The sequence below is a fragment of the Gymnoscopelus braueri genome, assembly GCF_963280865.1.
Source record: "Gymnoscopelus braueri genome assembly, chromosome: 12".
In the NCBI taxonomy this organism is placed as follows: Eukaryota; Metazoa; Chordata; class Actinopteri; order Myctophiformes; family Myctophidae; genus Gymnoscopelus; species Gymnoscopelus braueri.
The window spans coordinates 39,694,947-39,707,612 of NC_137614.1; the positions used below are offsets into that span (position 1 = coordinate 39,694,947).

Below are 12,666 nucleotides of genomic sequence, written 5' to 3' on the forward strand. Positions count from 1 at the left end.
ATTTGCCTCTGAGATGTAGTGGAGTAGAAGTAAAAGTGTTGAAAATAGGAAATACTCAAGTAAAGTAAAAGTACCTCAAAATTGTACTCAAGTACGGTACTTGAGTAAATGTAATTAGTTACTTTCCACCACTGTCTGCTTGTTCTCCCCAGGGTGACCTACATGTAAACACAGACAAGACATCGTTAAAAAAAATCACTAACAGTAAAAAGGGGCCATTAAAAAAAACACTAAAGAAGAACTAAAAAGAAAGACGGTTCTCCTGGGTACCTATAAATACTAGGCCGATGCCCGTTGGGAACATTGCCCATTGGGAATGCAAGCCCCTCCGATTATGCAATACCTGTTGTACTCGTTGTCAGAGTACCTGTTGTACCCATTGTCAGAGTACTTAATGCACACCACCATCATAGTACTCGGAGGCCAGTCTATGACGTCAGTACAGTTTGACATCATAGGGATCTCCATATATGACCGTAGAAAGGACACAGACAGACAGATATGGAGATAACGTGAATTTATACAGTCCCGGACACCCGCTCCGACCGCCTCGGCACATCACTGCACTGGGTACTTGGCGATACATACGCACACCAAGTTTGAAGTCGATCGGTCAGACAGCTCTCAGGATATGCAGGGGACACACGGACGGACACACACACACACACACACACACACACACACACACACACACACACACACACACACACACACACACACACACACTCACTCAAAGATTCGGTGCATTTATAGATAGAGATGGACACACATAAATATAGACACTATTCTATGCCATACTGAAAAGTTATGTGACGCCTTATTACCGTATGTGCAAGACACGCACCCACACACACACACCTGCCCCGTTTGTGCTCATGTCCCCCCTCCCCCCTCTCTGCTCTCATGCAGGCTGATCGACATCGCCCGCAAGTTGGACAAGGCGGAGCGTGAACCCCTGGCGAAGTGCGCGCTCTACTTCAGGAAGCTGAAGCACCACGGCTATGCCTCAGAGACCTACTCTAAGATGGGAGACCTGAAGGCACTGGTGCAGCTGCACGTGGAGGCCTGCCACTGGGAAGAGGTCTGACACACTTTACAACACCTGAGAGACTCACCTGCTGTGCTGAGTGTGCTCATTATGACTTATATGGAGTACCCCTAGAAAAATCCCATAAATATACTGCATGCGAGCCATATATAGGGCCGTGCTACATCAACCGAGTCAGAAATGTCTTGTCATCACACACCACGGGGGATAAGAAACCTGCAGAATGTTGATGTCTCTAAATTGAACCCACTAGGAAAAAGTATTGTCAGTGACACGAACAATGACACGTTACGTCTGCAATAATGCTCATGGACCGGAGCTAATCGACCAGCCTGCGGTTTCTCTGAATCCACACGCCCGAACTGTGATTAGAAAGTGAGATGCAAGAAACGCTCTAATGCACTAAAGCACATTAGCTTTTTCAAACTATTCCTTTTCCCCCCAATCAATGTCGTCCATCAGAGGCGCCTCACACTATGCAGACACCAAGCAAATATTACATTTCCTTAATCCATCGGCAGTGTTTTAATCGAGTTACAGGCATTACAGAGATGCTGACTGATCTGCGCGGTGAAACAGAATGCCGACAAAGAGAGAGAGAGCGAGAGAGAGAGCATTACACTGTGCTCTTATGATACCGCAGCGCTCTGAGAAAACACTCTTGGATGTTTTTATTTGATGTGGAGAGAGATAGAAAAAGCGAGCCTGTGGATGTGGGAGAAATGTTATGCTTTACGTCAATTCACTGGGGGAGGTGGACAACTCAGACAGGACACCCGCTGCACCACATTATGGAGCATATGGATGCTATTCACTGCATTCTCCCTCTCCCTCCCTCTCTCCCTCCCTCTCTCTCTCTCTCTCTCTCTCACACACACACAAACTCCAGTGTGACTTTGCTGGGCTCGGCCTTCCAGTGTGGTATGCCTGGAGTGTGTGTTTCTTGGCTGAGGCTTTGCCAAGGGACATTTAGTTTAATCAGTCAACATGACAGGCAGATATACATTCATTGGGCCCCCGTAAACGCCACTCGAAAATCCTGTCCTTCTAGCAGCCCGTCCAGTCCGGTGCTCTAATTGACTGTGAAATTGAATTGGCCCCCACACTTGTCTTTGCTCCACGCTCATTAATATTGCTTTCACTAATGTTTTGACTAGAAATAATGTGGGTTTGTTTTGACTAGAAATAACATTTGAGTTGTAATTTATCTGTTCTTAGCCGAGCACTTGCGGTGACTCAGCTGCTGTACCCGCCACTGAGTGTTCTGCCTGTAAGACTGATGTCATACAGTAGTGCACCAGTGGTCCTCAAACATTCATGTTGTTTTTGTTCATGAACCCCCATCTGAAAAGGTGTTGTTTTGCCAGATCGAATCAAATCTGCCCACACGAGAAGATTTGTGTTGTTAAAATCATTCAAACTTCTTCCAAATTTTTCACAATTTCTCAAGACTTTTCTAAATATTTTGAAAATAGCAGATCTACAAGCTCACAACGCATTGCATTGTGACGTGTTGTGAGCTTGTAGATCTGCTATTTTGAAATAGGGTTAAAGTGGTTAAACAGATTTTGATGCTACAGTATTAATACATTTGACTGGGGACTCCTTGGAATCCCCTCAAGGACCCCTGGGGGTCCCCAGACCCCACTTTGAGAACCACGGCAGTACACTGCAAGCTGTGGACCTGTAAATCCTCATATGTAATCACATCATAGTGAATCTGTTAACATTAAATGTTAACAGATTTTGTCGAGACATTTAAGGTGAACCCTCAATGCTCCTGTTTTTCCTCGCTGTGGCTTCCGTGGCAATTTCTCAGGCTTTCTCACTGGTGGAGAAACACAGCCAGTTCAAAGATGACGTCTACGTGCCCTACGCCCAGTGGCTGGCTGAGAACGACCGCTTCGAGGAGGCACAGAAAGGTGAGTCTCCCAAGTGGAATGTGCCTGATAACCCTTTAGCCTGCAGGGCCGTGGTTTTTCAAACGGTGTACCGTGCGGTGAGACAAGTCCAGGTGTGCCTTGAGATTTGGTGACAACCACACATTATTATAGCAACAACTATACAAAAACGTCATGAATGATCTATCTACAGTATAAATGCATCAATCTCTGCATGTGTATCTGTCCTTCGGCGTACCTCGAGAACCGCCCGACCGTTCGACTTCAAACTTGCCGCGTGTGTCGCCGAGGACCTGACGGAGTGCAGTGCCCGGCGTCAAGTCATTAGGATAGGCAGTTGTCCAGCTGACAGATACCCATAGGCATATACGGAGATCCAGATGTGCAGGACCGCCGAACCGACAATATATCCATATGGATGGACATGCCCATATATGGACAAACTGTATACTGATGACATCAGGGATGTCCGTATATGGGCATAAAAGGACACAGGCAGACAGACAGATACTGAGATCTCCATAATGTGGGCATGAAAGGGACACAGACAGATAAACTATAAAGCGGGTATAACCAAGTGGGGCATGTATTCCCAACTAGCATCATTCCCAATTTGCATCTCTCCCAAGTAGGCCAGTGCCCATTCGTTTTTTTATTTTATCTTTATTTACTACATCAGTACTTTGTGTGCACTCATTTCCCAATGATCTCATTGTGCACTCATGTCCCAATACAGAGGCAAATCCTTTACCCTAAAAATATTCAATCTAGCATCCCTATTTTGGTCATGTCATTAAAGATGAAAAAATAGCGAACATAGAGGGGTTTTGACTTGTGCCTTGGGCACAAAAAGTTAGAAAACCACTGCATTGGCCTATAGGGGATACTCTAAAACCAGCCAAGCATCATCTTTATTGTATTCAGGAGGATGTCGGTGAACACTGGTGTATAGAGGGGGGAAGCCCAGTGTTTACATATGGACAATATAACGTCTGGCCAATTCTGGACCCAGACCTTTTTTCCCCCCTACTTCCTCTTGATTCTCGCCATGCACCGTTAAACCTGATCCTCCCGCTAGAGGAGAGCAGAGCTGAACTGAACTGAACGACGTCAGGCATACGTGCAGTGGTGGAAAGTAACTAAGTACATTTACTCAAGTACTGTGACTTGAGTAACATTTTGAGGTACTTGTACTGTACTTAAGTATTGAAATGTTCTAATACTTTATACTTCTACTCCACTACATTTTGGAGGTAAATGTACGTTTTTTTACTCCAGCTTTAGTTACAAGTTACTTTGTAAAAACATATATTAACCAATTAAGCCCTAACTCCTATCCTATCTACTAGCTCAGAGCACGTATTTTCGAAAGATTTGAAATTTTTGAAAACGTTTGAAAAAAATTCTGCATGGTGACTACTTTTACTTTTGGTACTTGTATATGACAGTACTTTTGTATTTGTTCTCAAGTCAAATTTGTAATACAGGCCTTTTACTTATAACAGAGTATTTCCACAGAGTGGTAGTGCTACTTTTACTCAAGTAAAAACAATGTGAGTACTTCTTCCACCCCTGCGTACATGCCTCTAATCATCAGCAGCTACTACAAGCGGCTCTGATGATGATTACTAACTGTAACCATAGTCCTAATCAGCTCATAGATTTATAATTATGATCCCAGCATGCATATTTCCTCCTCAGGATAATCCCCCCCCTGTCTGTCTGTCTGTCTCTGTGCAGAACGCGGGCGTGAGCTGCAGCAGGCCTGATTGCACTGTAACTCGCCCCGTGGTCATTCATTGTGCTGATTGTGTATATTTTGGGCCAGCGGGCAATGCAGTTTTATGTTACAAGTGATTGCGATAGAATTCCTAACCTAGTCTTCCGACCACCACACTCAGCTCTGTATGCGTGTGGGAGGAACTGAGTATAGGTAGGCTAAAGAACGGGAAAGAGTTATAGGAGCTCATACCACAGCCTATATATAACTTTCTTCTAAATCAGTGGTTCTGGACCTTTTTAATTTCAAGGGTTGGAGCCTATTTCACTCATGCAATAACCTGGCCAATGCTGGGTACCGAAACCTGAACATGCTGTGAGTGTCAGAGCAATAACCCAGGCATTGTCTATGTAGTATATATATATATATATATATATATATATATACATACATACATACAGTATATGTGCTGTCGGGCAGAAACCAACTATTTCAGGAAAAGGACAAGAAAACATGTTTTTAAAACAACACCATACTGTCTCATCAAAGTTGGTTTTGTGACTTTATACATTGTCAGATACTTGCATGTGTCATTATATTATCATCACTTTACCCAAATCCAACTCAAGTGGAGTTAGGAGGTTTTTGACCAGTGAGTGAGATAGTTATGACCATCATTGATTAGAATGTCAGACGGAAAACAAAACCTGATTTGGAGTTAGGTGGTTGTACCGTCAGTTTGAGGATCCAATGGAGTTGGGAGGTTTAGTCAGAAGCGCTTTTCAGTACTTTGCATTGGTTCAATATATGTACAACCCACACACAGACTTAAAGGGTGTTCAATAGCACTGATTTATTAAAGAAAATAAAAAAGTTGAAATACAGAGAGGTTTGTGCCCGACAGTGACGATATATAGTATATATATATCTACTGTATCACATCACCATTAGCTCTTCTGTATGTTCAAGGAAGTCTTGGTTGGGGGTTGTGTGGAGGTCGTTCGGGGTGGGGGGTGATTTTCTGTACACTAACCAGCAGCAGCTGAGTGTGGTTTCTGTCCGGTTGAGGGGACTGATAAACACTTGGTGCTAATATGTTCTGACCCCCCCCCCCCCCCTCCATGACTGTCGGGACAGGGTCAGCGTTGGGGTCGCCTCCCCGAAGCTGCTTCTAATTAGCCTCCGATAGGAACATGAAGGATAGTAGGACGCATGTTTATTAGCCCTTTGCTGTCTAAGTGCTGCTGCGTTTTGGTGTTTAGTAGCGCTCCTCCCCGGCTTAGTTTGGTTGGAAATGACTTATGTTTGTGGTCCCATGTGAAAAATTAGCTAAACATTGTGAGGTGCAAATTGCCTGTGGCGTGTTAGACAAGCGTGGGAGTGTGTGTGTGTGTGTGTGTGTGTGTGTGTGTGTGTGTGTGTGTGTGTGTGTGTGTGTGTGTGTGTGTGTGTGTGTGTGTGTGTGTGTGTGTGTGTGTGTGTGTGTGTGTGTGTGTGTGTGTGTGTGTATCTCTATGCATGCTCTTGCAAGAGCGTGTGTGTGTGTGAGGGTTTTTTCTTTTAATACTATAAAATCCTGGCAGCCTGGGAATGCTGGAGTATGTAACAACAAACAGGTTAGCTCCCACAGGGCTAAAACTCAGCGGTGTACTTTACAGACGCAGCAGACTGGGCAGCCCGCTGTAGCTGCTGCTGCAATGTGAGAGGCTCGAGTGTGGGACAGAGTTGTTAATGTGCTGTTGTTTTTAGCTCGGGCATCGCTTGCCGTACTGTACGAGCCTTATGTTTTCTAGGGCACGCCGCGGCAATCTGTCGCACTGTCTCGCTCACTCCCAACCCCGACCGACGCCTTTTTTCTCCCTTCCCCCAGCGTTCCACAAGGCGGGACGGGAGGGCGAAGCAGTGAAAGTGTTGGAGCAGCTTACCCAGAATGCCGTGGTGGAGAGCAGGTTCAACGACGCGGCGTACTATTACTGGATGCTGTCCATGCAGTGTCTGGACATCGCAAGGGGTGAGGCCAGCCATGAGCAAAGACACACAGAACCACAGTCTATAGATTGAATGAGCACATTTTATTGGAAGTTATTGATGCTATAAATAAACAGTAAAGTCCAAATAAATGTAAACAAAATGTAAGTGTACAAATGTAAATGGACCTGTGAGCAGTGGTGTTAGTAGTACTCATATCTTTTACTTAAGTTAAAGTTGTAATACTCTGTTACAATTGTTGGAAATAATTGTGAATTGTGAATTGTACTTCCTTCAGACTAATAAATATTACTAATTATTGATACATTAAAGTATAGTTAATGATTATATTTTATATTGCTTATCTCAGACATTACATTTTAAAAAATAAATCAGATTAAAGTAGTTAAGTAAAAAGTACAATATTTTACACTCAAGGATTTTTACACATTGTGTTTGAATTAGTTCAGAGCTAACACTCAAGGATTTTTACGCATTTTGTGTGTGTGTGTGTGTGTGTGTGTGTGTGTGTGTGTGTGTGTGTGTGTGTGTGTGTGTGTGTGTGTGTGTGTGTGTGTGTGTGTGTGTGTGTGTGTGTGTGCCTGCGTGTGTGTGTTATAGAGAGTGAAGAGCAGAAGAGTGAGATGCTGACTAAATTTGAGCGTTTTCAGCACCTGGCTGAGCTCTACCACGTCTACCACCCCATCCAGCGCTACACAGTAAGAACACCACCATCTGTCTACCTAAAGATAGGCTCTAGTTACAGCCAATCCCAACCTGTAACTTAAAGGGCAAGACCACTTTGGTAGAGGTTTGGGTTGTGTAGTTACCTTCCCATGATGTAACTCCAAAGGTGGACAAGAAATAAAAAGATATTGCTCCGGTGATTAGAAATTGATAATTCAAAATATGCTCCTCATTGGCTTACATTGTACGCTGACACAGCTCTCAAAGTCACTCTTTTAGCGCATGAACGAATACAAGCAAAGTTGATTCAGACAATATAGAACATCACCAGTACTGTTTCGTTTTTTATACAAATTTAACTTCCTGTTGATTTGAAGATCCGGATCCACAGATCCAGTCCGGATTTTCTTCCTAATATAAATGGCATATCAACAGTAACTACACAACCCAAACCTCTACCAAAGTGGTCTTGCCCTTTAAAGTACACTGTTAGTTCCAGTGACACAGTCGATTGATTGATCATTAAAATGCACAGGGCCCACCCATCTGACTACTCAATGTTAAGTGGTCAATAGGAACTTAAAGTATACTACGTTACTTCCATTGATCCAAACCGGAACACATCGATTGATTGATCATTAAAATAAATATGCTCTGAAAATGTACACGGCCCATACCATCTGACCACTCCAATGTTAAGTGGTCAGATGGTTGGGCTGCGAACACTTTAGAGATTTTCAAGGGCGCCCTGATCCAGAAATGCTGGTCTGCCTAAAGATAGATTCTAGGTGTAATGAGGTACAGTCAAAGTTAGCAGGAAAGTCTCACGTTTTCAAGTGTGGGCTGATAATGGAAAAAGGATTGGAGACAGTCGAAAGTCGTGGGATTAGGCAGAAACCACCGAAGGAGATTGTGAGTGGGCCAAATCTCTAGGAGACGGCTATTAAAAGCATTTCCCCACTTTTTTCCAGACTCTGAAACCAGTAAGCACAGGAAGATTCACCCAGGATGCTAAAAGCGACTTCTATTAGGCCTTGTTTTTAATTAGGACTGACTGTCCACAGTGTTGTTTGCAAGTGATCAGATTGGATTTCGTTATTCAGACATCGGGAAAAATAGCAGGTCGGCTATTTTCAGCGATCGCCACCATTGTGCGGCAAAGTAAGCTTCAGTGTCCCAGTGTCCAGACGTAGACACACATTTTGAAATCATAATTTCAAACCACCTAGGAATGTGGTTCAGCTATTTCAGGTTTTCCATGTGGTTTTATGCTTTTCAGACTTGATCTGAGTCCAAACTGGAAAGGCCAAACATCTGATCTGGGCTGCCAGTCTGAACGTACTGTAGCCTCTGTCACAGAATCTCCCTTTTGGCTCCGTCAACCCCAGACCCCGTGTCCTCTAACCTTGTAGAGGCTCTGTCACTGTGACAATCTCTCATCCTCCGCACACAGCGGTTCACCGCCTGAACGCGCAGCGACCCCCATCCCTGCCCCCTGGCCACCATGGTAACCAGCGGCTTGATTGATCATGATTACCAACTCACCAGTGGTCTTCCGAGACCCCCCACCCCAAGCACTAACCTGCTTATAAACAAGCATATCCTGGTTATGTGAATTCTGTATAGGGTGCCCTGTTTTGTGTCACTGAGGTTTGTGTGTGTGTGTGTGTGTGTGTGTGTGTGTGGGCGTGGGCGTGTGTGTGGGCGTGTGTGTGTGCGTGTCTGTCCCGTGTTTGTTGTTACAGTTGTGTGTGGTCACACCCGTGCAATAGGGAAACATCACAGTGATCCAGACCAGAGCAGGAACACTCTATATATCTTACTTTAACTCTCCCAAGCAGGCAGGCAGGCAGGCAGGCAGGCAGGCGGGCAGGCAGGCACCGTGAACTTGAAGCATCTACCGCTGACTAAAAGTGCTGCGTTAGTGATTGCTTTAGTAAATGTTCCCTTCCTATACAGGCCCACCGGTGAAAGCCCCGTCCTGTGCTTTTGTCGGGAGGGATGAAGCGCTGCTCTAAGCTCTAGCTTTTTTTATTAAGCCAAATTTGAAGACGGAGAGGTAAAGGATGAAGGGGGAGGATGAGGGAAGAGGAAGTACAGGTTTAAAGAGATCTATGGGATGAGCAGTTTTTTTGTGTTTTCGAAGGGAGCTAGTCTTTTTTTCTTATCATTTAATTTTTCAAACACAAGGCAACAAGGAAAATTCACAACAAGCTCTCTGATTTATCGCAGTTTATACTCGCCATTGTAAATCCCCCCTCCCCCACTTTTTTAAAGAAAAGAACAAAAAGCACAAATAATACATAGAAAATATACATACATCTGCTTTTGTTTTTAATGCTCTTGATTTCTTTTTGCTATCTTTCCTTATTTCTTTGATATTTATTCCCCCTAGCTATCTTCCTTTCTTTCTTTCTTTCTTTCTTTCTTTCTTTCTTTCTTTCTGTCTTTCTGTCTTTCTGTCTTTCTTTCTTTTCTTTTTTTTCTGTGACTTAACCATTGTCCTTCTCTTTTAAATCGCCCCTCTACCATTTCCCTGTCCAGGATGAGCCCTTCAGTTCCCACATGCCAGAGACTCTCTTCAACATCTGCCGGTTCCTCCTGAACAACCTCACAAAGGACATACCACGGGGCATCTCCAAAGTGTATCCTTCCACTCCAGAAAATAACCCCAAGTAACCTCCGCCGCATGCCACACACTCCATGTAATCTTTGAGGGGAAAATGTGCTGTCTCTCCATCCTCTCTGGATAAAGTTGATAACGTTGCTAATTTGAAACCAAGTAGATAGCGACGCTGCAGAGGTGGTAAACAGACAGGCGGCGGGAGAAAGGGGGGAGAGTCGGGCGCCAAGCGCGGAAATGGTGGAGAGAAAGAAAAGAGGTGATGATGGGAAGGAGGAGAGGACGCCAGGAAGAGGCACATCCTCAGCAACTAAAACAAACAACCTGATTAACCCAACTTTGCGCGTACACTTACACACACACACACACACACACACACACACACACACACACACACACACACACACACACACACACACACACACACACACACACACACACACACACGTTGGTATTACTATACTTGTGAGGACAACATTTTAGGACAGCCATTTTTACCTTTAATTTTTGGGACAATTTTTAACCCTAACCCTAAAGGCTGAGTTGTGTGCTTGTAGATCTGCTATTTGCGGCACTGACACACAACTAAAGTATAGATCACCAGGCGTAACTCTAACCACCTAAACCTAACCTCTAAATGCCTAATCCTAACCCTAACGCCAACCTGAATCTTTTAAGGCTAGCTGCCCTCACAAGAATAGTAATACATGTACACACACACACACACACACACACACACACACACACACACACACATGCGCACACACGCACTTCAAAAACACTTTGATTCGAACCAGCATGCGCATACACTCGCACAGAGCCACGGCGGAGCATGAGGAAGGAAATCCCGGCCTTGCAGACGGAAACCAGGAAGTGCAGCTGCTGGGCTCTTCTCAGGTCAAACAGAGTTGCTCGGAAAACTTTGACCGGTGATTCATGGACAGAAGGCACAGGGCAGGGATTTGATACACAGGCCACACTGTCACATTTATGCGGTTTACTATGCAACACAATAGGAGGACATGCACTTATCGGCAGTCCCGACGGCTTGACTATACAGTATACAGTAGCTGGGGATGTGTGGAGTGTATGAGGAGAGGAGGTGCATGGAGTTTACACTAGTGGAGGGGATCCCAAACTTTTCCATGCCATGGATGCCCAAATATATATATATATATATATATATATTATTTTTTTTCAATTAAATACGATTTCCCAGGGTCGTGCCTGCTTGTCACTATGCTTGTCAAAAACTATTATTCTAATGTTTTTTAAAGATTATTAAAAAAAATTAAATTATTTTATGATTTCCTCTCCTTTCCAATTCAATTGCCCCCCCCCCCCGGCACCCCCTGTCGGCCCCTTCTTTGAAAACCACTGCCCTAGTGGAGAGGAACAGGGAGGGGGGAGGTGTTAGTTAGGTGATGGAGGCTGCTGCAGCTGCAACTCATTGACCAGCCGCTGCCTCTCTCTCTAACTCTGATCTGCCTCCATATAAATACAAACAAGCAACGATTTCCTCCTCTCAAACAGAGGTGGAAAAAAACTGCACACATTCCTGTATATACATACAACACGCAGGCCTTACGAATAACCTAAGCAAAGTATTTAAACTGTCATTCTAGTTTTCAAGGCAGAACAGAACGTGTTGGTATGTGACCGCCGCAAGAAGAGCAAGGCTAGGAATATTCGACGTGCAACGTCACGTGCATGTGTTGGAGGTGCAGACAAAGGTACTTCTTGCGTGGATTTGCCTCCTTTTTGTGGCTCGGGACCACCATGAAAAACATTTGGACGTCTCGTCTTCATTTTTCCCCTTGCAGGTCCGTGCACTACAATACTTAGAAAAATATATCATTATACGATATGTCTCACAAACTCAATGCTGATAATTCATGTGTTGTTTGCACCTCCAACACAATGGCAGACTTGGCCTTGGCCCCAAATACCTCCTATCTCCATATTTTTCACAGTAGCCTCCGTCCATTATTGAGGCAACGCTACAAATGCCAACAAGTTGACTATTATGTCCAAGTGTTAGTAGTCAAATTTTAACTCCGTCTCTAACCTATAATGACCCAGTTTTGCCTTAACCTGATGCCCAGGAACACCTTGTATGCACTGGCCAAGCAGAGTCGCAAGCTGGGGGCGTATAAGCTGGCCAGATATTCTTATGAGAAACTCCAGGAGCTTCATGTTCCTTCTCGCTTCCAGGACTCCATAGACCTGGACAGCCTCACCATCCGCTCCAAACCCTTCCATGACAATGAGGTACTTTCATGAGGATTATGTCTCCATGTCTATGCTCATGTGCTTACAACATGTTGTCTTAACTCCATGAACCCTAGCGGCCTTATCCTGGGGGGGCAAACATTCGCGATCTGCAAGCTCACGACTAGCAGCGTGTTTGCCGAGGTGGATCAGTGTAGAGGGAAGGTGGGGGGGGGGGCTCCCAGGCCTATTTCCTCCTAAATAATGATCGTTGGGTATTGCTGTAATAAACAGATTGCATTCCTAACAAATACTGTACATTAGTACAGTGTTAAAAAGTTTTGTTTCTGTGGAAAACATCCAACTGCTCATTAAGAATTCTGGCTTTGACTTCTTCACCGCCCACTTGTAGTCTCACAAAAGCACTTTCCTGCCCACCCGTCTGTCTCCTTTGCCAAATGCAAATGGCAATGTTTTTCAACGCTTATAAGTACCTATAAGTAAGAGA

The 12,666-nt window shown here is 44.4% G+C and overlaps 1 protein-coding gene across 1 annotated transcript in view; it reads left to right on the forward strand.

Annotated features, from left to right (window-relative positions):
* ift122 (intraflagellar transport 122 homolog (Chlamydomonas)) overlaps positions 1–12,666 on the forward strand; it is a 49,766-nt gene that overhangs the window by 29,435 nt on the left and 7,665 nt on the right. The window contains exons 19-24 of the mRNA XM_080444951.1: positions 910–1,081; positions 2,868–2,970; positions 6,540–6,680; positions 7,259–7,356; positions 9,869–9,969; positions 12,053–12,218. Coding sequence (XP_080301077.1) covers positions 910–1,081; positions 2,868–2,970; positions 6,540–6,680; positions 7,259–7,356; positions 9,869–9,969; positions 12,053–12,218 — 781 coding nt within the window. The remainder of the gene's footprint in view (positions 1–909; positions 1,082–2,867; positions 2,971–6,539; positions 6,681–7,258; positions 7,357–9,868; positions 9,970–12,052; positions 12,219–12,666) is intronic.